A 27,911-nucleotide genomic window follows, 5' to 3' on the forward strand; every position below is an offset into this window, starting at 1 on the left:
GTGCTACCGTCCATCAATGAGAACGTGTGATCAGCTGGGGCTGGTCTGTCAGATTAAAAGTGTCTTCTGAAAATAACTTGTTAGCAAGTCTTAAACATAAACTTTTCATTAAATCCACATTTCTGTGTTTTGTTTTTTTATTTGTCTGATATGATGTTCTGCGGAGACCCCAAAGGAGATGTTTTTATTTTTTTATTTGGTGAAACTAATTCATCGTTAGTGAATTGGTTTCACTAATGGTGAGTAAAGCAGATACTTTACTGAAAAGGACCAGTAAAGTGTTTGTGTCACTGTGTGCACATTAATCAACTAGCTTCAGCTAACAGATTTGTTTGTGTTTCAGTTGTGTCACATTAAAGGTGGAAAAAGTTTTGAAATGAATCTACATTTTTAGGTCACAGAAACCTTTGTATACAGTTTTGTTATGTAATTTATTTAGGCCGTCATGGCGGGTATTTCTGTCTCCTATACACAGTCCTTTGACCACTTCGCTGTGTACGAAAACACAAGCTGATATTTACTGGCTCGTACTCTGACCTCTGCGCGACCTTCCTCCAGCTAAAATTTTCATTTCGCTGTCAACAACTCCGCCTTCTCGCAGCAAATGAACATCAACAAAAAGAGCCTTGGCTGCATTCAACTATAAACAGCTTGCTGTGAATGGCCTCCATCTCTCCGAGCCTATTAAACCTGCATTATTCTGTCTGAGTTGGTTCGTCATCAACTGCGCGAGTTGTTTGATCAGACACATTCGACCCTTTTTAAAATTGTAAACATTTGCAGCTCCACTCCTTTCGTTCATTTCCTGCAAAAAGAAGTATTTTCCTCCTCTGGAGATTCATTCAAAAGTTTATTTTGTTTTGGGGTTTTTTTTGGTGTTTTTTTGCAGTGAATGAAAGATAAAACTAGAAAATTCCTGAAGAAATTTAACTGGGGCCTGCCAAAGTGTGCCCGTCGGTTTGGACCCAACATTCTGATGCTAAGAATTTGCATCGATGCTAAAGAAAGCCGCAATGTAATCAATAGCATGTGGAGAATCACAAGAATGTTAAGTAAGCTGGACATGCAACATTCAGTATGATAAAGCAAGTGCATTAGCTAAAATGAGCAAATATGCTAATGTAAGCATGAATACTTTCAGTAGCATGTGGGGTATTATTAGAATGTTTACTGTCATTTACTTACTCCATAAAGTATACTAAACATGGCTAATAAGTCTAAAAAATAGAAAATAGCTTATTTAAGCTAAAAGGCTAATGCTAATGAACTGCCTTGCTGCGCAAGGCAGTACCCTAACCTCGGATAAACAGATAATGCAGAATGATATCATTGCACCGCCTCGTGCACTGTCCAGAGGGGCATATTGAGGCTTTTATTTTGAAATTTGCAGTAAGCTTCATATTAAATGCCCACACTAATCCCATGTGTAAGAGTGCTTTGGATAAACCAGTTACATAAAGCCAAAAAGAGCAATTACATGATGTAAAAATTGCCAAAGCTTTTATTTTGAAATTTTTGTTAAGCTTCATTTGAAAGGGTCAAAGTCATCCCATGTGTAACAGTCATTGGATTAAATCAGTCATATAACGCTCAAAAAAGCAATGACCTGATGTAAAAATTTTCAAGGGCTTTTATTTTGAAATTTTCAGTAAGCTTCATTTCAAAGGGCTAGACTCATCCCATGTGTAACAGTGACTGGGTTAAATGAGTTATATACAGCCCATAGCAGCAAGTTGTTCTAAAGGCCAGCTCAGTCCTCCTCTGTTTTAACTGAACTAGTAGTTCGAACTACAGTGATGCGTATTTGTAGTCCTAAGCAGCTCTCCCTGCTCTGGGTTCCGTTGCCATGGTAAATAATCCTCTCTGCCAGCTGTGAGTGAGACATCCAGGGGGAGACAATTCTCTGTTTGAGCCAGCCAGTTTGACTAAAAAAAGCATTGCAAAAAACTGTTTCCCGTTCGGGAACCGTAATACATATTCGAAAACCGTTTGAAGCATATGAGAGGGCTATTTGTCGTCTCACATAGTCCCGCCATTCATATCTCTACCTCACTCACAGTATTAACAGCGATGAGATAAAAAAAGTGTGTGCCAAGGTCTGACATTTTTCAGAAATACATGGAAGTGAATCAGTGAGATCTGTCTGCTACCCTGGCGCATGACTTTGCTCTGAAGCACCTGGAGAGAAAACTATAAGCGCTAGATAATTTTAGAAAACATTTGACCGGAGCAGGCACGCGTATCAATGTCATGACCAAGTTTCATACCAATCATGCAATATTTGTGAGCGTGAGGGCGAGTTAAAAAATGATTTGGGGTCAAAATTTCACTCTGATTCTCACTCTAGCGGAGCGGCCTTCACACTCTGATTTTTCCAAAAATCAAAAACTTTGGGTCGCTTTGAAAGAAGTTGTGGACAAACCATAATACATATTGACGTGCTGTCTTCACTTTAAAAGAGATCACGGACGTATCTACAAAATGAAGTTTGAATGGCGTTTCTACATAAAGTTATGATTTACACAGAAAATCCTCAAAAATAGGGTATTTTCAGGATTTACTGGTTGCCTCATCCCCTTGACGACGAGAGATGCACCTGGTGAGCTCGTTAGTGATTTTGGGGTCGTTTTTTGCTTTTTACGTCGCCATGGTAACTCCAAATCCCACCAAAAATAATAGCACACCTCCCGGGATCGAGCCGCACGTTTTGATACCACTTTTGTGGGTGGGCTCGCAGCGGTACGAGCCGCATTCCGGTTGACGGAAGAAGAAGTTAAGAATAATAATAATAAAGAGACATTCTATTGGGTGTAGAACAATAGGTGCCTGCCATGCAATGCATGGAGGCAGTGACTGACTTGCTTCGCAAGTCAGCCACTGCTCTCCTTATGCATTGCTATGGGCAGGCCCCAATGATGTCCATGTAGATTTTTTTTTTTTTTTTAAGCCATGGCCTAAAGGCGATTTGAAATGCCTTCTGCGTTTGGTAATGGAGATTGCAGAGCAAGCTGACTGCCCAGACACCTTAAATGCCAGCCTTCGTGGCCCTAAATGAGCCTTGTCAGTTTTTTTTACTTTACAGCATCCATATGCAGATAATGAAGGTAATTACTGCTGTCAGAGGGGCAGCAAGGAACGTTTGTGGAACCATTTTTAGTTGTCATCGTGTTGAAGTGTGGGCGAAACATCCAGATCTGACCTTTTGTTGTGGATCCTTCCAGCGTCAGAATTTCACTTTTGACTGACACAAGAAAGAATTTCTGGCTTTGTTCTGCTGCTGAATGTTGTTTTATCTTGTGTCGGTGCACAATGCCTGGCGGGCTTTTTGTGTGTTTGTGCCTGTGGTGCAGAGAAAAAAGTAGCAAAGCCACTAACAAGTTAATAAACTCCAGCTGGGCTTTGTTGTGCTGACAACGGGCTATACGGTGGAGCACATTCTCTGAAGTTTAGCTCATGCAATTTCTCTTAAAGGCAGAATGAAATCAGCAGCCCAAACTTTCCGGGCTTGTGTGCTTCTTGCGTTGTTAGAATGCTCAAAAACGTGCGCTGCGGTAGCCAGAAGCTAGCAAACGGCTCGCTCCTTCTTTTTTTTTTTTTACTCACAGAGGAGGGTTGGATAATTCACATGAGAAGTTGTACGGTGAACGAGAAAGTTGCTGTGTAAAAAAAAAAAAAAAGTGAATAAGCTTTAGTAAAAATGTTATGCAAACTCCACATCTTATTAGTTGGTTTGGGCACATTTATAAGGGGCAGACCTCTGCTGAGATCTGGTGCGCAGACTCCCCATAAACATTTAAAAGTTTGATCACTCGGGATCCGGTCAATAAATTGTTCACTGATGTGTGGAAAATTCAACTAAAGCGCTTCACTTTCAAACACGCTTTCCAGAGGCTAGCAACTACAGTATATGCATAAAAATGATTGTGCAGCATAAAACATCAGTACAGCGGTCAGTACACCACGGGCCCGACGCTGTGATAAGAACATCACTGCTATGCGGACCAGAGTTGGTTTTCTTGGCTTCTTTTAAGTCTGCCATCTGTAGTCTGGTGTGAGCCAAACAAGTGAACTCTGGACCACCTGGAAATGTCATTAAACGTTTTAAGGGAGCATTCTCACCAGCCCTGTGCAGTCCGCTTTAATCAGAGTCTGGTCTGTTTGCCTAGAAAGCAGCTTTCGTAACGGCACAACATTGTCCAACCGGATCGGTATGCTCTTAAAAGTGCGGTGTGCGAGTGATCCAAGGCAAATCAAACCTGAGCGCATGCAACGACAACATTAAAAGAAAAAGAAAAAACCACTGAGGCACAACAAGAATGAAACAACCAGATTCTTACTGGAATAACACAGAACCATTGACTCATTTATTTTTTTTCTCCTGTTTATGATCATCTTTTGTCACATTATGTGTGGGTCCGTACTGTTTTCGGAACAATCCGCAATGTTCATTTAGACTGCTGGGTTGTTTTAATGTCACCAGGTGGTGTTAATGAACGCTGTGTGAGACGGTGTGTGAGACGGTGTGTGTGACTCCATTTGCAGCACTGCTCATAAATAATCAGAAGTGCCAGCTACGATTAGAGAGAGCATTGGTACGCACCGTTTTTAAAAACAACATTTTATAAAAGGGTCTGCAGGTAAATGCAAAAAGAAAAACTGATGTTTTTCCGCTGGGAAATAGTTAGGGTTTTTTTTTTTTTTTTTTTTTTTTTTTTACAGAAGCTGGTAATAGTCAGCCCTGGCTTAACACCGGAGCAGTTTTTGTGGAGAGAAAAAAAACAAAACACAAAGAATCAGGTTTCTTAATCCGTGTTTCACACAATAATGTAGAGACAAATAACAGAATAAATGTCTGATGCTCTGTCCTGAGTGATTGCATATGCTGATATAATCTAAAGTTGTGTCAGTCCAGGAGTGTACCCGGAATAATGTGCACCGCTTTATTAATGTGCTAATTGTTAGTGGTATTAAGCAAAAACAAGTGATTACATTTATGCTTGGTTAACTTATTCACTAAGTGAAGAAAATTAGAGATTTTGAGGAAATTATTTTCATTTAGTAACAACAAAGTGAGTGCAAAGAGAAGGTTCAGTGGATTGGGAGGTACAAAGCGATATCTGTGCTTCTGTCCTCAGTTACATTTATCCTAATCATTATTTAAAATCTAGAGCAAATAAGGAATTTAAAAACAAAATCTAGATCCCAAAGCTGGTGCTGATTTACAGGAGCAACACCTGAACTAGGGAAAGGAAGCAGGTCATTAATAATGAGCCAGGGTGGAAATTGTCTCTGGTGTCTGATGTTAATGTCTGTCTGCTGCTGAACACCTGATGCCACGGTTCAATTTAGAGGCTGGCTTCCTGATCCGAGCTCAGCTGATCGGCTGTCCAGGGTTTTAGGAATTTGATTAAAATGTTTTCCGGCCCTGCGTTAGTGCGGGAAAAACAAAACAGAGGAAGGGAAGTTATTTGTGCGTCACGTGAAAAAGTGCTTCCATGGATCCCGGGTTTCGACGAGGTACAGAGGTTATCCTGTGGACATAAAATAAACTCTTTGCTTTCTGTGCAGCTTAATGTTGGATGCAGTTTGTTTCTGCTGCCGAGTGAAACGGCGACGACTGAAAAATGCACTTACCACATCAAAGCGCCTCTTCAGCCCAGTTATCAGTCCGAAGGCTGACGGATTTTAAACTCCGCTGTCCGCTCGCTACTTTCCATCATCCCGTGTGGTTATTCCTGTCATTCTCCTGTAAACAACATTCTTCATTAATGAGCTTCAGAGCAGCTGGGAGGCAGATTTTGTTGTTTTTGGACTCGAAAAGCCTCCATTTTTCTGGTGTTTATGTAGAACGAAGTTAAGCGGACTCTCAAGCTAGTTCATATTTACCTGAGAAAGATGACCCTCCCCTCGAACAGCAAAGGAAGCGCTTATAATTTCTCCTTTTAGGGAAGCATGCACCGTCATGAGGACTTTGAGTTTCGTAGAATAGGGGATAAATGTGACAGATCCTATTTCAGTGTAATTAATAGGGAGAGAAAGAGCAGCTTTGTGGCTCCAAATCACAGTTTTTAATGCATCTATTATTTCCTCATCATCAAGTTGATCCAGCATTTTGTTTACATCTTAAATAAACCATTGTCTAAGTTTTGTCTGGAGATGAAGGAGTCCATCTTAGATCTCCTGGCCAGGCACACTGAAACACCGGCAAAAAAAATAAAAAATCCACTACCACAGACAAGAGGGTGAGTTTCAGAGTGATTGGAGAGTGAGAGAGAGAGAGAAAGAGAGAGAAGGGGAGAGAGAGCACTTTCTATTTATAACCTGTGTGCCCGGAGAGGAGAGAGAGAGGCTGTTGTTCGAAAGCACACTCACGCTTTGTGTTTGTTCTGCAGCACACAGGCTGCAGCTCAAAGGACGCAGCGACATGGATGTAAAGTTAAATGTGTTGCACACAAACGGTAAGGAGTGGGAGGCGAGATGGGTCATTACTGGGAAAATTAGTCGCATGTTGAACGACTGATGGTAGAAGGAGCAGGATTGGTCTGTTAAATCCTCCACAGGAACTATAGCTCTCAGCCCCCTCAACGCCTACATGGAAAGAAATTACCAGCATGGACCTAATCCTGCTGAGAGTTTGTGTTTATGTACCGTGCAGTTTCACAGGCTCTGGACTGGCTTTCCAGAATTATGTGAAAGGTTCGAGTTTAATAAAATTTATTTAGTAGTAGCACAAATACCTACGTGGTCAAAGTCATTGTTTTAGTTCATGCAATATATTGAAAATAATGCAGAGATTACAAGTTTTGCAATGTTTTTTTTTTTTATTCTCCAGAAAAGAAACTCAGTTTATAAAACGGTATGTCTAAAAAATTTAATTTTGTTCAGCTACACACACAGGAAGAATTAATTCTCATCCAGAACAGTGTGAGATTCAGCTCCACTCTGTCGAGACTCGTTTTTGACATTACGGAAAGAAGGTCATCGGTTCAAATCCCAGCCAGAGTCTTTCTCTCTTCCCAGCATCTTTCCGTACATAAGAGATCTCTCTGGGTACTCCAGCGTTCTCATTAAAACACGCACATTATGTTTACTTGCCTCTCTGAGTAATAATAAAAAAAACATACCGTTTTAAAATAGTGCAGCTTAAAAAATGCTGTTTAAGCTGCAGTCATTTGAAACGAGTGTGAACGTGTTGGTGAGCAGTGATGTCATTAACGCGTTAATTTGTAACGCGTTACTGACGTCGGACCACTTTATCCAGTAACGAGTAATCTAACGCGTTGCTATTTCAAATCCAGTAGTCAGACTACAGTTACTTATCAAAATCACTGTGCGTTACTATCTTCTTTTGTTATTTAATCGTATTTTCTCTACTCGTCTTGTCGAGTGACCGACGTCTCTATGCGACAGAAATGTAAACAATGGAGGGAGATGCGCATTTTGTTGGTGGAAAAACTGGAATTATTTTCAGTTTCTGTCGCCAAGTCCGATTATTACAAGCGGCTTTGGGCTTCATTTATTTTTAAAGTCGCTTGCAGATTTAATGAGTGGCTGGTTGGCCTTTTTGGGCTCGTTTTTGAACGTGAAGTTGCTCATTTGGGCTTGGAAATAAGCAGAGACTCATGATAAATCCCAGAATTTGTCCGTCATTAAGGTAGTTTTACTCAGTGTCTCCCTGTCCATCATTTCCCCGATGATCCGTCCCACTGTGTCTTTGTTAATGTCAAGTTAATATATTACCTCTGAATGACGTCGAGCTTCGTGTTGCGCTCCAGAAAACTGCAAAAATCGAGACCAATATGAACAGCGCAATAAACGTGAAAACAGCCACGAATGAATGTGTCCGTAGTTGCCAATAATTATAAGAGCAATCCATCATGTGGATTGCTCTTATAACGCCATTATAATTATTAATATTAAGATAAGTGTCACAAATCTGTGCAGCCATCTGAGCTGTGGAGCTGCAGGAGGAGCTCTGTGCTGTGACACCAAACGCAGGGCCGTAACGCAGAACCTGGAGGCTGGGGGCAGGGGGGCTTTAAAATCCTTCTTAGAGTTTTCCAGACAACAGTTATTTTTTGTACAATCTCCTCTTCAGTTCAATCTTATCAGTGGAGACACATTGTTGATGTTACTATAATAAAATAGCTTACAAAAAAGTATTGGCAAAGCTCAATGTTATTTTCACAGGAGGTGGAGCGTTGTTGTTAGCAGCTGCTGAAAGTAACTAAAAAGTTACTTTTAGTGTAACTTAGTTACTTTCCAAATCAAGTAGTCAGTAATATAACTAAGTTACTTTTTCAAGAAGTAATCAGTAGTCCGATTAAAGTTACTTTTTCAAAGTAACTATGCCATCACTGTTGGTGAGTAATAACTGAGTAATAACTGAAATCTTTTGCACCTTTGGACAAATCGGCCTCAGCTTGCTTGCGTTCTGCATGCTCCACATTCTTAATGCCCCAAGCTGTGAGGCGGCTTCTTTTCTTTTCTCTTTGGTTTCTTTTCTGGCTGAAAATAGTTTGGCATATCTTCTAAAATCTGTCAAATGAGGGAACCCATAGTGTCTCCGTAGTTATTTACGAACTGTATTTTATACCGAAAAGCCTCATTTTAGCTCCTCTCTCTTTAAGTTGTCCTCTTATAAAGACCAAAAACTTCCTGGCCCAAGCCAGGATGCTCATGCTTTCTCTATAATGCACCGGTTTAGCCAGAAGACAATCATCAGGCATCTGAAAGAAGCATAAGGACACAGGACCCAGATGACTCAGCAGCTCGTGAAAAGCCTCTGTGAGACAATTATTCCAAAACTTTTACCTTTGAGGAAGTTTTAGAACCAGACAAAACTCCTTCAGTCCCCTGGATGTAAAAGAAGTGCTCAGAAAAGTAAAATACGGCCGTTGTAGCTCAGTTTTCCAAATATATTTAAATACAGAACACCTCTTTGTCTTTCGCTAACCTCCCACGCTAACTTATTCTCTAACTTTACGAACCTGCTGGCCGGGGTTAGGAGCTCCGGTTATTTCTATCACCTGTGGGTGGGCCTATAAATAGAGCAGGTTTTTATCCTCACCTCAGTGAGAGGTCTCTTTCTGACATCCAGCCGCTCGTTAGCAGGTCTTTCCACTGCAGATGAAATCAACCGCATAATGATTTTCTTCAAGAATGAAAATCTCGGCACCCCGCTGTGCGCAGACATCTTCGCTCTCTTCTTGCCTTTTCTTTTTCGGCTTACTGTTTGCTATTTAGCCTCAGTTTTGGGTTCATGAGCAGAAGGAGTCACAGATTGAAGTCATCAATCAAGCAGAGTTTTATCAGCAAATGTAAAATCAGGATGTTTGGAAACGGTGAAAGAAAACATGGCTTTAAAAAATAATGTGTGGTCTTTAAGACAGTACATGCATATGTGACGTGGCTTTTTTTTATTGAATATTATTTCAAGTTTAAACTTTTCTCAATCTTGACCTACCCTGCCCATCAAATTGGCACTTTTTTTTTAGTTACATGTATTCTTTATTTACTTAAAGTTAAAATTAAGTTGAGTTTCGTCACTTCCACGACTAGTAAACCTTCTCTTCTGTCTTTGCTTCTCCGCAGCGTCAGACAACAGCCAGCGGTTTCAGGAGACGTGTTTCGCCTTCGCGTTAACGCCGCAGCAGGTCCAGCAGATCAGCAGCTCTATGTCAGTACAACGCTGTTTATGGCACCGCCGTTGAATAATAACCCACATACGTGTAAGGTTGTGCTGATGATAATCGCTGCCTTTCCTCACAGGGACATCTCGGGGACCAAATGTGACTTCTCAGTTCAGGTTCAGCTCCGGTTCTGCCTGTCGGAGACAAGCTGTCCTCAGGAAGACCATTTCCCTCCCAATCTTTGTGTCAAAGTCAACGGGAAGCCATGCAACCTGCCGGTGAGGAGTCCTGGTTGACTCGCCGTCTGCCGACATAAACGTCTCATGAGATTTACCGCGAGTCTCACGTTTCTTTCTGATTTTCAGGGTTATCTTCCTCCAACCAAAAATGGCGTCGAGCCCAAGCGGCCGAGCCGGCCGATCAACATTACTTCACTTGTCAGATTGTCCACCACAGTCCCGAACACCATCGTGGTATCGTGGACTGCAGAGATTGGACGGGTAGGAGCTAAACCCATCTGTCCTTTCTCAGTGCCTAGGACAGTGGTTTTCAAAATGTTTTTTAATCATTATTATAAAATGTAAGGTAAAATAATTTACTCAAATTTGCTGGTTTTTGTCGGTCAAATTCATCAAGCTCCTTCTCAAGCTAGCATAGCACAGCCAACTAAAGTCAGAGGGTATGAGGCAGCATTTATGCTAAGAAAATTTAGTAATTATAGAAAAGAGAGTAAAAACTGATGCTTGTCTATCAACTTTTATTGATACACAAGCCTCAATAAATGCTTCTAAAAAGCATTTGTTGATGCTTCATTCTTACATTTTTTTGTGTTACATTTTTGGTAAATGTAACTAAAAATCCTCTGACATCACATTTTATCCCCTTTTCTTTCTCTGAAAGTTTAAAATTAATTTTTTAAAATTTCTTAACATAAAAATGTCACAAAAACTGTTCATATGTCATTTATTTTGAATATTTGTTTTTTCCTTTTTGCTTTAAACAACCTGAATGTTCCCCTTTGCCGTCATCGTTTGTTAGTTTTCAGAAATAATAAATAATAATAACAACAAAAACTCGGTCCGTTCATTTAGGCCTTTCACAGTTTGATTACCAGACAAAACCAGTGAAACACATTTTGGCTGTTTAGTAGCTTAAGGTCCTGCTGAATTGTAATTGTTTGAATTACATATTAAAAATTTTAACATGTAATTCTTAACATGTAAAAATTGCATGTTCATTTTTAAAATCCTAGTTTTACTTAAAGTAGGATCAAGTAAATCGTATCCTGACAACACATCCTCCGCCCAGTGAAGGCAGCTTTTACAACACTAACGAGTTGCAAATCAGCTCTTTTTGACTTTTCCTGGCTGTGACTGATGTTGAGTCTTAATCTGTGTGTGCAGAGTTACTCCATGGCGGTTTACTTGGTGAAGCAGCAGTCCTCCACAGTGCTGCTACAAAGACTGCGGGCAAAAGGCATCAGAAACCCTGACCACTCCAGAGCGCTCAGTAAGAACCGCCGTCCTCTCTCTTCACAGATGAACTGATCCGATAAGCTGGAATGCTTTAGGGCTAAAACTGCTCTGATTAAAATCTGTCCTCGACACTGGGGGAAAAAAAAAAAAGAAGAAGTTGCTAATGATCTAATCTCCACGTTGAATCAAACTTACTAAAAAGACTAAATGGGAGCTGGGAGTTTTCTTTCTGTGGTTCGGTCTGTGCATTGAAGGAGATTTAAACAGAAATGTACTTACACCAGCTGCTGTTCAACTTTTTCTGCTATGCGATTATACGTATGGGAAGATTTTAATTAGCTGTGAACGTCTTACATTTCCTCTGACAGTTACAGTTTACAGATCTGTTTCTGATCCAGTACTTTGCTGCACTTGTTAAAACGTCAGGTTTTGGATTTTAAAAGATTTAATCCATTCATCCTGGTTATCATGGCGGACAGCTTCCCATGCACACATGCAGCTCCGCCCTCCCTCCCTCCTCTGCTCCTCGGTCTTCTCTCTCGTTACAGTCACGACGACCTGGAGGCAGAACCTTAATTCACCCTGGAAGCACAACCCCGAGCAGAACCAGTACAGTCAGGATCTGTGTTTCAAAAGACTAAAAAGGACATGCATAAAAAAAAATAATAATAAACTGATGAAAACACAAAACGTCAAAAAATTATAGTTTTTGTTTAAAATATAAAAAGACCAGGCATAACAGTCGCCTCGCGTTACACCGTTCTTTCTGTATCAGTGACCAGCATTGATACAGGAAGAAAGAAGCAGAGAAAGAAGCAGAGACACCAATAACACAAAAGATTTATTGGCGCTCCCTCTTTACCCCAAAGCCGACGTCACTTCCGCTGCATCCTTACCTCCAGGCTACGAAAAGTTCAGCCTGGTCTGCCGCCCATTGGATCTCATTGTGAGGCTTTAATTTGCAGACATAAATAAGAACGCAAACCCTGTAGCTTTCTTTTCTCGTACAACCTGGCCTTCCCTCCGTCTTAGGAAATCTGGGTTCCATCATTAAGAATCCCAGCGCCAAGTAGGTCAGGCAAAAAAAAAAAAAAAGAGAGAGAGAGAGACTGAAGGACACGACGCCTAATGCTGAGACTAAATGAAAAGGTCAAAAAAAGTGTTAATTTAGGGGTGGAGATACTTATTCGATTCAATTTAGTTTTGAAAATACTTGATTATTTCATAGGGACACTAAATGTATTAACTCATTTCGTCTCGTAGCACGCATCCACGGTTATGCGTCATAACAGCTGTAGTAAGAGCAAAAATCCTGTCAGCTGCACAGAATCCAAAACTTGAGGAAATAATTGTCCTACAATGTAATGGCTCGAAAAAATGGATATCAACAAAAGTCTACAAAAACAAGAAATGAGACAGAACTTATCAAAGCTTCTCCAGCATGGTAATAATCAGGTTACTGTAGATTTTCTGTTTTATCATATTGTCATCCAAACAAATTTGTTCTTTTTTACTGAATTTGCACCTTAAAAACTTTTAAATCCTTTATGAAATCTTTCTACATCCAAAATCCCCAGGGATTTTAACAGGTAGGCCATTGTAATACACTATTAATTATATCAATTTCTAATCAAATTTTGGATATTGGCTTGAATTACACATTTTTACATTGTGTTTCATTCTTAGCTCTTACGTTATGTAGGTACAACCATTGACGTTTTTTCAACAATCTCCAACTTTATACGCTTATTCCTTCAAAAAGAGTCTTCAGGCCAGTTTGCCGTAGGTTCAGAGAATAACTGGTCGCATGAAGGAAGTGACTCGAGCGTCTTTCACTGGTCTGACTTATCGCTTTGTATGTTAAACAAATGGAAAACATCCTCAGTCCAAAGTAAGTTAGTTGTTTTTTTGCTCCAGCCAGACGGTAACAAAGAGTTTCAAAATGTGCCTGAAGGTGGCGGTGCAGCGTGAAGAGCTCCTGAATTCATTCACAGCGCCGGCCTGGTGTCTGACAGTGACTGAGCGAGCACATCTGGAAGAAGAGCTCCATCCATCTGTTTCTCACTGACTCATACAGCGCTGTTGTCCTTTTCCTCTTCCCTCCAGTCAAAGAGAAGCTGACAGCGGACCCTGACAGTGAAATAGCCACAACCAGCCTGCGTGTGTCCCTGCTCTGCCCGGTAACCAGCTTTCCTGCTCCTCAGACGCTTAATCTTGTGTTTAAAAAAAAAACAAAAAAACATTTAGTAATCTAGTCTTGCCAACACACATATTGCTCAGCAAGCTGTTGTCGGCAAAACTCTTCTTAAGCAACGTCCTGCGTTGTCATGCGGTTTTGACATGTTTATGGCACTCGAGAGTGTAATTCGCCCCGAATCCGTGCTGCGTGTTTCCTCTGTGGGTTCGCCGCCCGTTGGTGCGCTCGCGGTGCAGCTGGGGAAGATGCGGTTGATGATCCCGTGCAGGGCGCTGACGTGCTCCCATCTGCAGTGCTTCGACGCCACGCTTTACATCCAGATGAATGAGAAGAAGCCCACCTGGGTCTGTCCTGTCTGTGACAAGAAGGCCCCTTATGAGCATCTTATCATCGATGGGTAAGTCAGACAAAGACTCAAGCAGCCTCTTAGTTTTATGGAGGAGATGTGATGATTAACTCTCTGAAACGTCCCATTATTTTACCAGACTTTGCTTCCTGAAATCTTCTAATAAATGTGGCATGACGCTTTTTGAATTTGTTTCAAAACAAGTGTCTTAACTTAGATTTTGACTGCTTTTCTCCTGTCTTCGTGCAGCACTTAAAGAAAATCTTTATGCATGAAGCTTTTAGTAAAAAGGATTCAGTGCAGAAAACAAGAAAGAAAAAGTAGGTGGTGATGAATTGATTCAGTACACAATGGATGAACTGATTTTGGAAAATGGCTAAAAGGGCTTTATTTTACATTTTACTCCTGGGTCAACCTCGTTGAGGTCTGGGTTCTGTTGTAGCTGAGCTCAACAAGCATCTATCCACCAATCAGCAAAGTCACAAGTCCACCTGGAAAAAAAGATGCATTTTACAAAGGAAGACCTTAAAAAAAAAAAAAAAGAAAAGGCAAAATTTGAAAAGTCATACAAACAAGGGAAAGACGGAGAGACAAAAGCTGCAGAGTTGAAGTTGGTGCAGAAGAGGAGTATTTTGCCAGAACAGACTGACCCTGATGAAGACCAAGTTTGATCTTTAGGTGACTTAACATGTTTATGGTTGCTCTGCAGTTTGCAAATGTTTACAAAAGGAACGTTAGAGTGTAGAAAATACTAGATTTTATATCAGATGGTCTAAAAGTTAGATTTTTCCACAGTTCTCTATCTTCTCTGTCTTTGCTTCTTTTGTTTTTTTGTTTTTCTTTGTTTCTTTTTTTTTATTTCTTTGATTGTTTTTGCTTTCTTTTGTCTTCCGTTCTCTCTTTCTTTCTTTGCCATTTCTCTCTCCTTTTTCTTCCACTTCTGGTTTTTCTTGCTTCCATATTTAAGGTCTTATCACTGCCACAAATTCATAGTGAACTTCAGTCATTTATCTTTTCTTTTTTTTTTTATTGAATTCTTAATTCCAAACTTTTATTCTGTTTCTTAAAACACTAAAAAGAGCAATTTTTAAAAATTCTTGTTCATTTTCTTTACTTGAGAAGGTCTTGCAAACCACATTATATACTGAAGTCTTCGTTTTCCCAAAAATGTTGATAATATCTCATCTCGTCTCGTTCGTACAATAAGGATACCATGTAAATGTCTCGTCATATGAGCTCATTGCACCATTACACTTTTTGACAAAACCCATTTTAAGTTGGATCTATTATTAAATAAAGTATTTTTTTCCACCAATTAGTTGCTGCTGCTAAAATGTTCTGTCTATCAAGCTGTTATATTTGATATTTGTCACAGGAAGTGGGACGAACCGTCTCTCAGTGACAGGCTGATTCTTACAAAAGGACTAAATGTTAAATGGGATCTTCAGGCACTTGTTCATCACAGCCTGTCACAAAGAGACAACTTGTTCCCATTTGCTGCATTTTTCTTCGCTGCATTTCTGTTCCTCTTTAAAGCCGAGACTTTTAGACCTTTTTGATCTGCGGCCGTTTTTTTTTTAGTTTTTTTTTTTAAGCCTGTCACTTCCTTTCTACCCGTACGTTTTGAGCGAACTTTGCAAGAGAATGTGCTGCATCGGTCTGGAAGATGCTTTTTTTTTTTAGAAAAAGCAAAATACGATTAAGATCGTCTTGTTGATTTCAGATTTTTATTTAAAATGAGTTATTTTAAGCTAATCCGTGCCTGCCTGTGTCTTCTCCCAGACTTTTTGTAGAGATCTTGAACAGCTGCTCAGACTGTGATGAGATCCAGTTTAAGGAGGATGGCAGCTGGGCCCCCATGAGGTCTAAGAAGGAAGTGCAGGAGGTCTCCTCAGCTTCCCTTAACAACGGGCTGGATGGTGAGTTTTGTGGGACGGGAAGCCAATTCAGCTCGGAATAAAAAGGTGCTATAAAAGAAAACCAAACAGATTAACGTTTATCCTCCGCTACTTGGTTTGCATTGTTCATTTTAATTTGCCAAATCGCCAGTAATATTACCTCTGAATAAACTGCCTCTATGCCAACAAATAGAGCACCAGCAAAGCAGATGAATTTTCTGAGCTTTAGAGAACCTCCAGGTTTGTTTTTTTTCTGTGCTTCCCCTCAGGCTCCTGTCGGACGTCTGAAGGCTCAGATCAGCACAGCTCCTCGTCCTCCAGCCACAGCGACAGCAGCCACAGCAAAAAGTTGGAAGTGATCGACCTGACACTCGACAGCTCCTCGGACGAAGAAGAACCGGATTCCCCGCCGCCGCCTCCTCCTCCTCGTCCACCTTCCTCTGCAGCACTTCCTCCTCCAGTCAAAAGAGCGTGTCCGTCTCTGTCTCCGACCTCGCCGCCCGTCATAAACAAAGGGTGAGTCAACCTCAGAAGCAGGGGTGCACGTTTATTGGTTCGTTTATCACTTCTCGCGATAAATGTCTGTAGAAATTTTGATTTATTTTTGCCATGACACATTCTAATTGATGATGTTTAAGTTGGAATTGTTAGTTTTACTATTTCTCCACCGTTTGCTCAACGGTGAAAATATGCGATACAAATCACTGTTCTTTAAATGACTTGTATCCTAAAGAATCTTAGTACTTAAAGGGAATGTTTTTCAAGAGCAGTTTTTTGTGGTGAGGCTTAAAGCGTGACCTCAACAACCGTAAACAATAAAAACCCAGAATAAGGAAAATTTTGTTGACTTTTAATTGAGCAAAGTAGCATCAAGTCCAGAGTTTTGTTTTCATTGGTGTCTTTTCTGCCAGATTAACATTCATGGAGACTCTACTGCTTCATTTGGCCTTGTTGAGTCTTGCGTTGGTGTTTGGAGCTTAGTGGAGGGTGCAGAATGCTTGCTGCATTCTGCACAAAGTGACAGCTTGACGGTCGGTGCAGCAGTTCTCTGACCTCTTTGTGTTTTCCGTGTGCATTCGCTCTGCAGGGTGTTGAACCTGCACCACCAGGCCTCTCCCGTCAGCCGCACCCCCAGCATGCCAGCCATGGACACCAACTACATCCCTCCGGTGCCCCCACTCATCCAGGACTACAGGCCCTACTACCACACCCCCAACGACCTGTCGGGTAACAACCACACACTCAGGAATCCAGAAACGTTTTCCAGATCCGGATAAATATAGAATGTATCTGTTAATCCAAACTTTCTTCCCTGTCTCATTGTCATGCTGTCTTTTCTTCTCTCTGGCCTTCCTTCCTCTTGTTCCCTTCCTGTCTATTTTTTTCTCTTTCTTTTCTTTTTCTTTCTTTTTCCTTATATGGGCCCCTCACTGTCCCCTTCCTGTCTGGTGTCCTTCCTCTCTTTGTTTTCCTTGTTTGTGTTTTTTCTGCTGTACTTGTCTTCTTCGATCCTTCTTTCTGTCTTTTCTTCTTAATCTGTTTCTTGTTGTTTCCTCCGTATCTCCATTGGCCATGGCCTCTATTTTTTGTCTCTTCTGACCTTCCATCTTTCTTTCTTTCCCTCCTCTGTCACGTCTTCCCTAGTTTCTTTCCCTCTTTTTAGTGATATCCTTTCACTCATCCTTTCCTCCCTTGTTTTCAGTTCCTTCTTACTTTCTTGTGCCCTTACGTAATTTTCTAGAAAGTTGGATCTGGAAAAGTATAGATATGAACGACATGGAGGAACCTTATCTGGAAACTTTGGCCCAGTTAAACAAAAGTTGTCAGATACCGCAGAAGAAGAACGCTTTGGACTGATGACTTGTTAAGAATGAGCTGCAAAAGGTTTTTGTTTTCGTGGGTGGGCGAACCTGGTGTGAGACCTTTCCACATCAGCTCTAAAACACTCATGAACTTTTTTCCCTTGAGAATTTCCACTTCATTTTTTTTTTTGTACCATCTTTGCCTGCAGGTTTGCTCTGGCGTTCGCCATCCCCCTCATTTCTAGATGTAATCAACACCGACTTTCCTTTGTGCTTATTTTCCAGAGTTGAACTTCTTCTCTTTTCTTCAAGGAGACAATCATCAGGTATGTTCAACTGTATTCTGTGTGTCGCGTAGCACAGGAATACCCCCCATTCCTCCAAAACGTTTATGTATTTTTTTGTTGTTGCTATTAAAGCACCCTCTCTACTGCCAGCTACCAGTGGGTTCTCAGTGATGAGATGTTCCCCGTCATAAAAAGAAATGATTTAAAAAGACATATCCTAATTCGGAGTAAGCCACTCAAAATTTTAATTTGACGTGTCTAAAACCTGATGATGGGAGAGAACTTCACTTAAAATCCTTCCTGTACTCTGTGTTCCCTTTTTTTTTTTTTTTCTTACTGCTTTTACTACTGGATCTTAGTCTCAATCTATACAGGGAGCCGCGAGAACAAAACATTTGATAAATAAAAGTCGTCTGGTGCAGAAGAAACGCTGGGCCACTTAGCTGAAAGTCGTGTGATATCCTGCTGCTTCCACTACGCCGTATCGGTGTCAGAGATTTCTGCTGCCAGCCCGAAACAGTGAAGCCGAAGGGATTTTAAATATGACTCGCGTTGCTGGAGACGTTTCGTCTGACATGTCACCTTTGAAAGAGAAGACAGTCAGAAGCAAATGGATCAATTATACTTGACGCCAAAATATTGCCAACTATTTCCTTTTTTATTTTTTCTTATACGTTAAGGGTGTTTGAAGTGGGGCGCACCGGCCACTTTCCACAATTCAAAAGTATAAATTAGATCAAAACTACGACTTTTAAACCTAAATCTGTTTGAAATGCAACACAAAGGGCTCACCTTTTTCCTCATTTTCTGCTTTCCTTATATTGTCATGGTGACTACGAACACATCTATTCTAAATCACACCTTGGTGCACCCACATCTGCTTTTAACTGTTGCAGTAAAACTTGGAGAAATACAGGAAGCGTTTTCAAATGCAGACTGACCAAGATCCTGTTTTAAATGCTGAGAATAGCCAATTTTTATTTTTATTTTTTCACTTTTCCTCATTCGAGTCCAAAGTAGCAATAAGCGAACGGGATGCCTTTCTTTTAACAAGAAAAACCACTTACAGTTTTGGATCTACGACGCAGTTCCTACAAAAGAGTCTGATTACTTATTATATATATTATATCCATTTCCTAACATTCTTGTATATTGTGTATAATCTGTGCATATAGCTCCCATATTTAGATTTATATTTATATTTAGTCCTGTACACCTGTAAATAAATATTTATATCGTGTAGAGCACTTCTGGATAGATGCAAACTACATTTCGTTGCTTGTACTTGTGACAGTGCAATGACAATAAAGTTAAATTCTATTCTGATTCTGTTCTATTTAGTTAAATCAGTTAATGCCTAGCTTAGTGGTGAGAAGTTGGAAAAAAATTAACATTTTTGGTCGTTTTAGTTTTTAGAAAATGCTATTTTCTTGTCCTGCGAGTAGTTTTGAGCTGACGATTTTGGCCAACATGACAAAAAGAACACACACACACATATATATATATATATATTTATATATATTTATATAAAATGCTGCCCCACTAACAGCTCTTCCTGTTGCCGCCCTGCAGCATTACAACATGGTCATGGCGGCGGCGGCGGCGGCTGCCTCGGCCTCAGAGGACCACGAGCTCCTCCTCAACCGCTTCCTGCCCTACAGCACCTCCTCGCCGGCCTCCCAGCTGTTCCTCGACCAATCAGGTACCCCCTCGCTGACGGCGCCGACCAACGGGATGAGCAACACGGGCGGCGGCGGCGGCTTGGTCTCATCCAGTAGCCTTCGAGACACTCACTCCACACACTCGTCGTCTTCGCACTCGTCCTCACACCCGTCCTCACACACACACCCCGGGGTGGTGGCCAGTCGAAGCAGCGCCGAAGCGGCGGTGGCAGCTATCTACGGCGGGATACCTGACGTCATATCGCTGGACTGACCCGAGGCGGGGGGCGACGCCTCGGGTCCAGTGTGAATGCAGTACCACGCCGGACCCGGTGCTGAGCGCAGGGTGAACGTTTTTTTTTTTTTTTTTGCTCCAGAGATTAGACCGGCCCCACGTCATCGAACTCTGTCAGCCTTCTCGGAGCCATAATGTGGAGAAAAGCACTAAATATCTGAGTGGGTGACATCACTTAAAGGGAGAGGAGCGGGGAGGGATGTGGACTTGGTGTTACTGACCTCAGATGAGAAACCAGTCCGACGTTTGGACCACATCTGATCTTTACTGGTACAAACTTGGCACAAACAGCGGAGATGCTGCCCGAGTGGGGGAAAAAAAAACCACAAGGTTGGAGGGTCCCTTATTGTTTTTTGGTTGTTTTTTTTTTCCTTTCTACAAAAACAAGGCGCAGCACCGTGACCAGAGAACAAAATCTATTTTCCTCTTTTACTTTTCTATGTCGGGAACGTTTTCAGTGAAGTGAGCTGCTTCTGTCGCCGTTCGCAGGCGGAGGACTGGACCTCCATTCCCTTCAACACCTGCTGTCATGTTTGCTTAACTTTCCATCCGCATCTCCAACAGCAACCACGTTCCTCTTTTCTTACTTCTTGTCCCAGATTCATTGTGTATTTTGTTTTTCTCTATAATGAGACTGAATTAACAGTTGAATCATGTTGTAGTAGTTTTAATATTCTTTTTAACTTATGTATGATATTTAAACAGTGAAATATGCATTCCCCTTGACTTTCAGGTTGATTCTGTGTTGGTTATTTTCACTCCTTGTAAAGAATCTGCCGGCATACAGCATTTAAACTGTTGAAGCTATTTATACTTGCCAATTTTGACTTTTAGCTGGAAGATTTATTTTATTTTATTTTATTTTTTTGCACAATGCCAAAAAGTAGGTACTAATATGAAAGTGATCTGAGTGCTGTTGAATGTGTGTGTGTGTCAGTGTTTTCAGTCCGTTTCTCCGGATTTAGTGTGTTGCTTCGCGTCTCTTGCGGCTGACTGTCGTAAAAGAATTTTCCGACGAAGCCGTCGTAGCAACGGCGGGCCTTTTAAAGACACAGGCGTCCACAGCATGCGACCAAGCTTAAAGCAGTGCCTGTTTAATATGTGCGCGTGTTTGAGGAACGTCTTAAAATCGTCACTTTTTGCATCGGACGTTTTTGAACCTACAGCTGGTTATCCGCACCCATCCGGGGGAAAGTTGAGTCAGGACGGAGCGCTTGCGGTTGACGTCTTGAGAAGTGAAAGGCGGCGGCGGCCTCGGCAGGTCGACGCGGGCTCCGCTCCGAATTAGACGGCTTAAAAAATGCATGGCCTGTCAGGAGAAAGCCTCGAGTGTTGGAGCAAAGCGCGTTCGCTGTTTTTCCACGCATGGTTTTGCTTGTGAATGTACATTTTTAAAACGACACACACTTTCGTTTTGTCGTTATCGAGAAGCCGTGTTTCCCCGTCATCCTTTAAATGTTCCCAGCGTCTGGCGTTATGAGCGTCACTCTGACGTCCCGCTTCCAGGCGCCGGAGACAGGCAGCGCCTAATTATCCCAGTGATCACGGGATAATGGGCTCTGACAGCGGCTCCCGTCGTCTCACCTCCCTCCTCCCGCCGCCCCGTCCCATTCCTTCATCACCGGACGGGGATCTGACACGGGGTGACCTCCTCCTCTCTCCTCCTCCTCCCTCCACTTGGCATTTCTAACTTTCCCTGCTCTTCTCATGGGAACCAACTCCTGCCTCTCCATCATCTGCTGGAACAAGTTCTTTTAGTGTATTTCCTGTGTTGTGCAGTATTTTATTTATTTTGTGCCCTTCGTGTCTATATATTAATTTTTTTATTTTTTTTTTTACAAATTGCTTAGTGGCTGAAAGCGAGTGTGAGTCACCGTCATGTGGGAACCGGTGGTGAAAAGATTTTTATTTAATATGCGTTGAATAATTATTTAGCAGCAGCTTGACTACTCAGAAAGGCGTTGTGATGATTCTCTAGGGAAATTAATGCCACCGTGCATTTACTCGGTAGCAGACTCTGGTAATCCTTTTATGGGCACAAACGAATGCTTAATTAATTCATGCGTGATTAATTGTTTCTTTTGAATTAATTGTGTTGTGTGTTCCGGAATGCAGCGACGTAGAAAGGACTGCAGAAAAGAAAAAAGAAAGAAATAGGCTGCACAACCAGAAACCCAGCAGACAAATCCAAACATCAGGTAGTTTTCCGAGGCTGCCTAGATTTTTAAATCTTTCAGACAGGCACTTCGTCTCTGCACTTTCAAATTAAGAGGACATGAAACATAGTGGAAACCAGCCCATGCCTACTAGCGTGTTTAATGTGTATCATTTTTATTCTGCATGTTGTTATCTGCCAAACAGCTGAGGCCGTTTCCTCGGGAAGTGCCTGTCAGTTTGGAGCAGGTGTGGGAACCAGCGCCACCTATCTCTTTCTGTGTTAATGCTGTTTCGAAGCTGAAGTTTGAAAGTACAAGTTGCTCTTACACATATAACTCAAAGCAGTTACTTTCTGCGCATAAACTCTCAAAGTAACCTGAAATTTATCAAATGTTTATTCTATGTTTTGGCTAGCCTTATAAGGCTAAATGGAGCATCATTTATGCCGCATTTCTGAAATCTCTACATCGTAACGTTTTATTTTCCTACAAAAACCTGCAACATTTTACTCCCCTTTTTTGTCTTCCACCCCCTGGTGGAGGACTGAGGCATTACAGATGACCTGTCCTGTCGAGGTTTTTCTAAAAGTCCAAGATTATCTACAGGCATCTGATGGGAGTTTTTAAGCTGCACAAAGCCGTTTTCTTTGAGTTGGTTACAGTCAGATGTGTGGAGAGTAACACGACGTTTTACTCAACCAAGAGAAGCACTATCTTAGGATTTTTGTACTCAAGTAAAAGTAAAACTTTGCCGTACAAGAAACTAGTAAGGTGAGAGTAAAAAAAGTATTCCATCAAAATGTTACTCATGTACTTAATAATTGTTTGATTGCAACACCTGATGTGATATTTAAAAATGATGGCAGCAGACAAACCAAAATCTAAAGTAATGTTCACATTGTGGTATTTTATAGACAATAAGGAAAGTTTTGCAAATAAGTAAAATTATTATAGGCAGAAGAAAGATTTAGCTTTTCCAAATCAATCTGTTTCAACATAAACCTTAGAAAACTGATACTTCAAATAAATGTAGCTAGTTACTACCCACCTCTGGTCCCAGTAAGTGAAGCATAGAAATAGTTGGTCGTTTATCCAAGCAAGTCTTTAATTGGGACATTTACCACAAACCAAAACAGGAGAATACTCACTTTTCTGGTCACTGTTAAAAAGTAAACATGAAAAAAAAGTATCACCACAGATAAATACAGCACTGAGCTTTTTATTTTGACCCTTCATTAAAATAAACATATGGCTTAATATGTTTCACACAACAGTTTTTAAAAGGGTTGTTAGTAAATTATTAAGTGTGCAATTAGATTTTTAAGTCATTCAGATAATTATTTTTATTAGGAAATTATTTTAAAAATTGTATCCCAACATGTGACTTATGATACAAAACATTTTTTTGAATTATTATTTTCCTGAATCTTTCAAATTAGCAGTTCAGACAAAATTCGACTGTTTTAAGTTGAGCTTTAAACGGTGACGTGCAAGAATCAAAATCAAAGTGGCATCTAAAGCATGTTGTAAGAATTTTATTGTACTTTTTATTTTTTTGCTTTTTAGCATTACTTTAAAGCAATTAGATTATATATATATTTTTAAATAGTTTTAAGTATTTGTTAGTGGCATAGTGAACACCGTGGGATTTTTTTTTCCAGGTTGTCATGGTAAAAGACTCCCCCATGCCTGCAGGCCACACGTCGGTAAACAACCGTCTCATTTTTAGGTCTGCCTTGTACATATTCACACCAACTCAGCCCGTTTACCTCATTTCACCATCTGGCACCAGTTCAGGGCTTGTCTGTTCGCTCTTCAACAATACTGAAAAATACATTTGAGAGGGCCTGAAAAGCTCCCGTCTGCTTTTAGCTACAGCCGAAAGAGCCGTTTGTATCCAAGTTTTAACGGCGTCCTGTTGTTTTGAATGCCGAGCGGCGGCCAAGCTGTGTTCTTCCTCCTCCTTCGACATCCTTTGTATAATAGAACAAAATCAATAAATCTCCATTTGAGGATTTTAAATTCATCCTGATTATGAAACTAAAACAAGACATCCTTCCTAAATAAAACATTTTAAAACCAGCTTCATTTGGCCTGGAAAGCACAGCAGAGTCCTGCAGGGCTTCTGGATGGAGCTGCAGCAGAGAGTTTCCTTACAGACCATCAATGAGTCGGTTAATAATTAATTGTTAGGCTTTTCATTCAGACTCATAGACAGCATGTGCCTTTAATATAAAGTGTTACCAGATTCCTGCTGCTCCCCTCCCGTGTTGGGATACTTGACGAGACAGTCACTGTACCTGAAAACATTTGATTGCGGCTTAATTTATTGAAGCTTCTGTCCTCGCGCTCGTCATGCTGCTGACTTCATGACGGCCAGGGGGCGCCAGAGCAAACTGTGTTGAATGTGTTTCTGCTCAAACATCGCAAGCTTCTGTGTGGGATTCCCAAAAACGACGAAGTTGGATCTCCTCCCGGTTTCCCTCCAATGTTATTATTATTATTATTATTATTATTATTATTATTATTATTATTATTATTATTTTATTATTATTATTATTATGTCTCTTTAACAGTGAACTCTGGGAAAGCAGCTCCTCTCTTTGGTCATCCTCACCTTAACTTAAAGGGAAAAAGTGTTTATATTCTGTCAGTATGGGAAAACCCTGAAAACTGAACGTTCAGATCCGAACGTGAGCCGTTCGATGTCCGCTCCGTATGCTTCTGTTTTGTTTTTTGTTTTTTTTGGGGGGGGGGTTGTCTGTGTGTATGTGGGTGTGTGTGTGTGCGTCACCTCAGAGCGAAAGGAATAAAAATAATTTATATATTTTTTAGAAAACGAAAGTTGTAAAACAAAAAAAAAAAGGGAAAAAAAACGACTGTGGCCAATAAAGAGTCTCACACAGCAGGAATGATCTTCTTAGACGGACTCGAGTCGACATCTGCACTCACTGCCTTATTAACAGGTTTCACAGCTCCAATCTGAGAGAAAGAAAAACTTGTTTTAACAAAAACAATAATAATAAAATAAAATAAATAAATAAAAAAAGGCTTTTCATGGAGGGAAGGAGGAAGACGGTGTACAGTAGACCCATGTCAGTTTGTACAAATATACCAAGTGAAAAAAATATTTATTACCTGCATTGGAAGAAATTGTTTACTTATTGAATGTTACTTGTTTATGTAGAAAAGTAGATGTAATAAAATGCATTCTGCTACATCTGTGTTTCAATTTATTTCTGGAGGTTGTTTTTTTTTTTTTTTTTTTTTTTCATTTAATCAAAAGCTAATTTATCTCTTGCTGAAAAGTTGCTGTTCAGTTGATTTTGTCTTATTTCAATCTTATCAAGCACTTGGTAAGATTTTCTACTAGTGTTTTCCTTCATTGTGTCTGTCCTTCATTCTTTTCTTCCTTTCTCTCTTTCTTTGTTTATGTCCATCCTTACATTTTCCTCCCTTTTGTTCGTTGTTTCTGTCCTTACTTCCTTTCTGTTTTTTTCTTGTTGTTCACTTTATCATTTCCTCTTTCCAATTTCTTTCCTTCCATGTGTCCTTTCTTGTTCCTTTTCCTTCTTTCCTTTCCTTTTTGTCCTCTTTTTCACCACCTTTCTTCCTTCCAGTTTCTTTTTTTTTTTTTTTTTTCCAAATGTCATATAATAGTGAATTATGTATTTTGAATGTAAAGCACATTAGCTCCATCTCCAGTTTTCCCATACATGAAAACTGGAGATGGAGTTGAGTCTGGAAACTTCTGGCATTTTTACAGAGATGAATGTAGATGACCCTTTGCTGTCGCTTGGCCACTGGGTGGCAGCAGTGAATTGTTGATGAACTTTCAGTTTATTTTGAAGGGGACTCGCTCAGTTACACATCCAATGTGCGTCTTAGCGGCTTCAGGTATGACTTATCTAACAATGTCATCTCATTGTCATTTATCCATTAGATTTAAACGAAAACATTTATGTTGGTTTTTTTGTTTTGTTTGTTGTTTGATTGTTTGTTGTTTTTTATGCTTATGGAGAAGATGATTTGCGTTCGTTTGCGCGCAAGCCTGATGGATCCAGCCTGCATGCTGCTCACCAATGAGCATCTAACCCCACCCATAGTCTAAAACAGAGAGAGAGAGAGAGACGGTGGGTGGAACTGTCCTGTCACCAGGAGCCGCAGGCTGTCATATTAGACGATTGTGCGTCTTCAAGAGGAGATGAGAAGTTGGGATGGCAGCACTCCAAGCTGCGGCTCTGTTTGGGAATAAACGTTCAGGCGTTTAAATTACCCCCACCCCTTCCTCCCCAGATGCTGACAGTATGAGTGAAGTCAATGAGAGCGTCTTTCTGAACCGGTCACTGAGGCCGGACCTCTTCAGCAACCTGGAGGACATCGACGTGACGGCTGACGGAAGTCCGGTCCTCAGATTCCTCATCTGCCTCGTCTACTCCGTGGTGTGCGCCGCGGGGCTGGTTGGCAACCTGCTGGTCCTCTTCTTCATCAGGGTCACACAGGAGCGCAGGAAGTCCAGGGTCAACTTCTTTGTGCTCAACTTGGCGGTGACGGACCTGCAGTTCGTCCTCACGCTGCCCTTCTGGGCCGTGGACACCGTCATGGACTTCAGCTGGCCGTTCGGAGACGCGATGTGCAAGATCATCCTGTCGGTCACCGTCATGAACATGTACGCCAGCGTCTTCTTCCTCACCGCCATGAGCGTGACCCGCTACTGGTCGCTGGCCTCGGCTCTGAAGAACCGAACCGAGCAGAGGTCGTGCTCCGCCAAGTGGGTGTGCGCGGTGATCTGGACTCTGGCGACCGTGGCCACCGCGCCGACGTCGATTTTCTCCACGGTCACCAACGTGACGGGAGAGAAACTGTGCCTGCTGAGGTTTCCGGGCGGCCAGTACTGGCTGGCGGTTTACCACATCCACAAAATCGTCGTGGGTTTTGTTCTACCCATGTCCATCGTGTCGGTCAGCTACTTCATGCTGCTGCGCATCATCCGCAAGCGCAGCATGAAAACCAGCAACCCCAAACGGAGATCCCAGGTCACCAAGTCCATCACCATCGTCATGCTGTCGTTCTTCTTCTGCTGGATGCCGAACCACGCCATCACCCTGTGGAGCGTCCTGGTCAAACTGAACTTTGCCAACTGGGACAGTGCGTATTACATCGTCCACACGTACGTGTTCCCGCTCACCGTGTGCCTGGCGCACACCAACAGCTGCCTGAACCCGATCATTTACTGCCTCATGAGGAAGGAGTTTCGGGACAAACTGCGGGGTCTGGTCCGCAGGACATAGTGGCATTAAAGGCTCAGGGAGCGACTTAATGACGCGCGTAATGTGTTCGGCAAACTGTAACCAAGACGCACTGGATGCGCAAATCGGAACCCATTAAGCACGCTTCTTGTCGCTCATTTTAATGATAAGATTGTTCTGACTCGTTCGGAGCTACATGAATGTTTTACGTTAAATTATAAAGAAATTAATTTGCTACGTTGCTTCGTGAATATTTATGCGTCAAATATATATAAATATATTTTTTAAAAATTTCGTCCACGGGTCGTGCGTAAAAGCGCGTCACACTCATCTGTGTATTGTTGTGCTTTTGGTATTACTGGGCTGATAATGTGTGGTCAGTGGCTTTCCATTTTCATGTTTTTACTATAAGTGCATTGACAGAAAGCTGATGGAGCCGTGCGCATCAGTATTCTCCCCGACCAAAAAACAAACAAAAGAAAAAGAGCTAAAATGATTATTGTAACCAGGCAGCAAAACCTCATGTGTGCCAATAAAACACAGCAAGTTCAGACTATTTTATTTATTTTTTTATTTGTTTGTTTTGTCCAAGTGTTTTAAAGAGCGATGACAATCAAATACTTTTGCTTTTGTCAAAGTTTGATCTGATAGAAACGGCGAATAAAATCTGTGTGAAACAGAGCTGAGGGGCTCAAACATGAGCAGTACGCAGCGGAAATGGGCGTTAAAATGGGCACCGATATTCCCCTCGGTGTGACGCATCACAGGAAATTAGTTACATGTACGCGCAAATCGCGTACATGCAGTTAAATGACTGGGTTAGCCATTGGCTGAACTGAATCCATCCATCCATTCATTTTCCAATCACCCTTTGTCCCTAATGGGGTCGGGAGGGTTGCTGGTGTTTATCCCC

At 41.3% G+C, this 27,911-nt stretch overlaps 2 protein-coding genes across 2 annotated transcripts in view; both read left to right on the plus strand.

Moving 5' to 3' along the window:
- Window positions 1-24,967, plus strand: part of LOC122841692 (E3 SUMO-protein ligase PIAS1-like) — a 79,764-nt gene extending 54,797 nt beyond the window's left edge. The window contains exons 3-13 of the mRNA XM_044135234.1: window positions 9,595-9,679; window positions 9,772-9,910; window positions 9,998-10,132; window positions 11,036-11,141; window positions 13,214-13,287; window positions 13,541-13,701; window positions 15,433-15,569; window positions 15,818-16,064; window positions 16,636-16,775; window positions 17,636-17,676; window positions 19,210-24,967. Of these exons, the coding sequence (XP_043991169.1) occupies window positions 9,595-9,679; window positions 9,772-9,910; window positions 9,998-10,132; window positions 11,036-11,141; window positions 13,214-13,287; window positions 13,541-13,701; window positions 15,433-15,569; window positions 15,818-16,064; window positions 16,636-16,775; window positions 17,636-17,676; window positions 19,210-19,572 (1,628 nt within the window). The 3' untranslated portion in view covers window positions 19,573-24,967. The remainder of the gene's footprint in view (window positions 1-9,594; window positions 9,680-9,771; window positions 9,911-9,997; window positions 10,133-11,035; window positions 11,142-13,213; window positions 13,288-13,540; window positions 13,702-15,432; window positions 15,570-15,817; window positions 16,065-16,635; window positions 16,776-17,635; window positions 17,677-19,209) is intronic.
- Window positions 24,968-25,503: 536 nt separating this feature from the next.
- Window positions 25,504-27,697, plus strand: rxfp3.3a1 (relaxin family peptide receptor 3.3a1). Its single transcript, XM_044135247.1, has one exon. It carries the CDS (start codon window positions 26,057-26,059, stop codon window positions 27,038-27,040), a length of 984 nt encoding a protein of 327 aa, XP_043991182.1. The 5' UTR covers window positions 25,504-26,056; the 3' UTR covers window positions 27,041-27,697.
- Window positions 27,698-27,911: the final 214 nt, after the last annotated feature.

Source organism: Gambusia affinis, linkage group LG02 (genome assembly GCF_019740435.1).
Source record: "Gambusia affinis linkage group LG02, SWU_Gaff_1.0, whole genome shotgun sequence".
NCBI lineage: Eukaryota > Metazoa > Chordata > Actinopteri > Cyprinodontiformes > Poeciliidae > Gambusia > Gambusia affinis.

Excerpts from the sequence above, each read along its gene's own strand:
- rxfp3.3a1 (XM_044135247.1), top strand. The coding sequence starts at position 26,057 with ATGAGTGAAGTCAATGAGAGCGTCTTTCTGAACCGGTCACTGAGGCCG.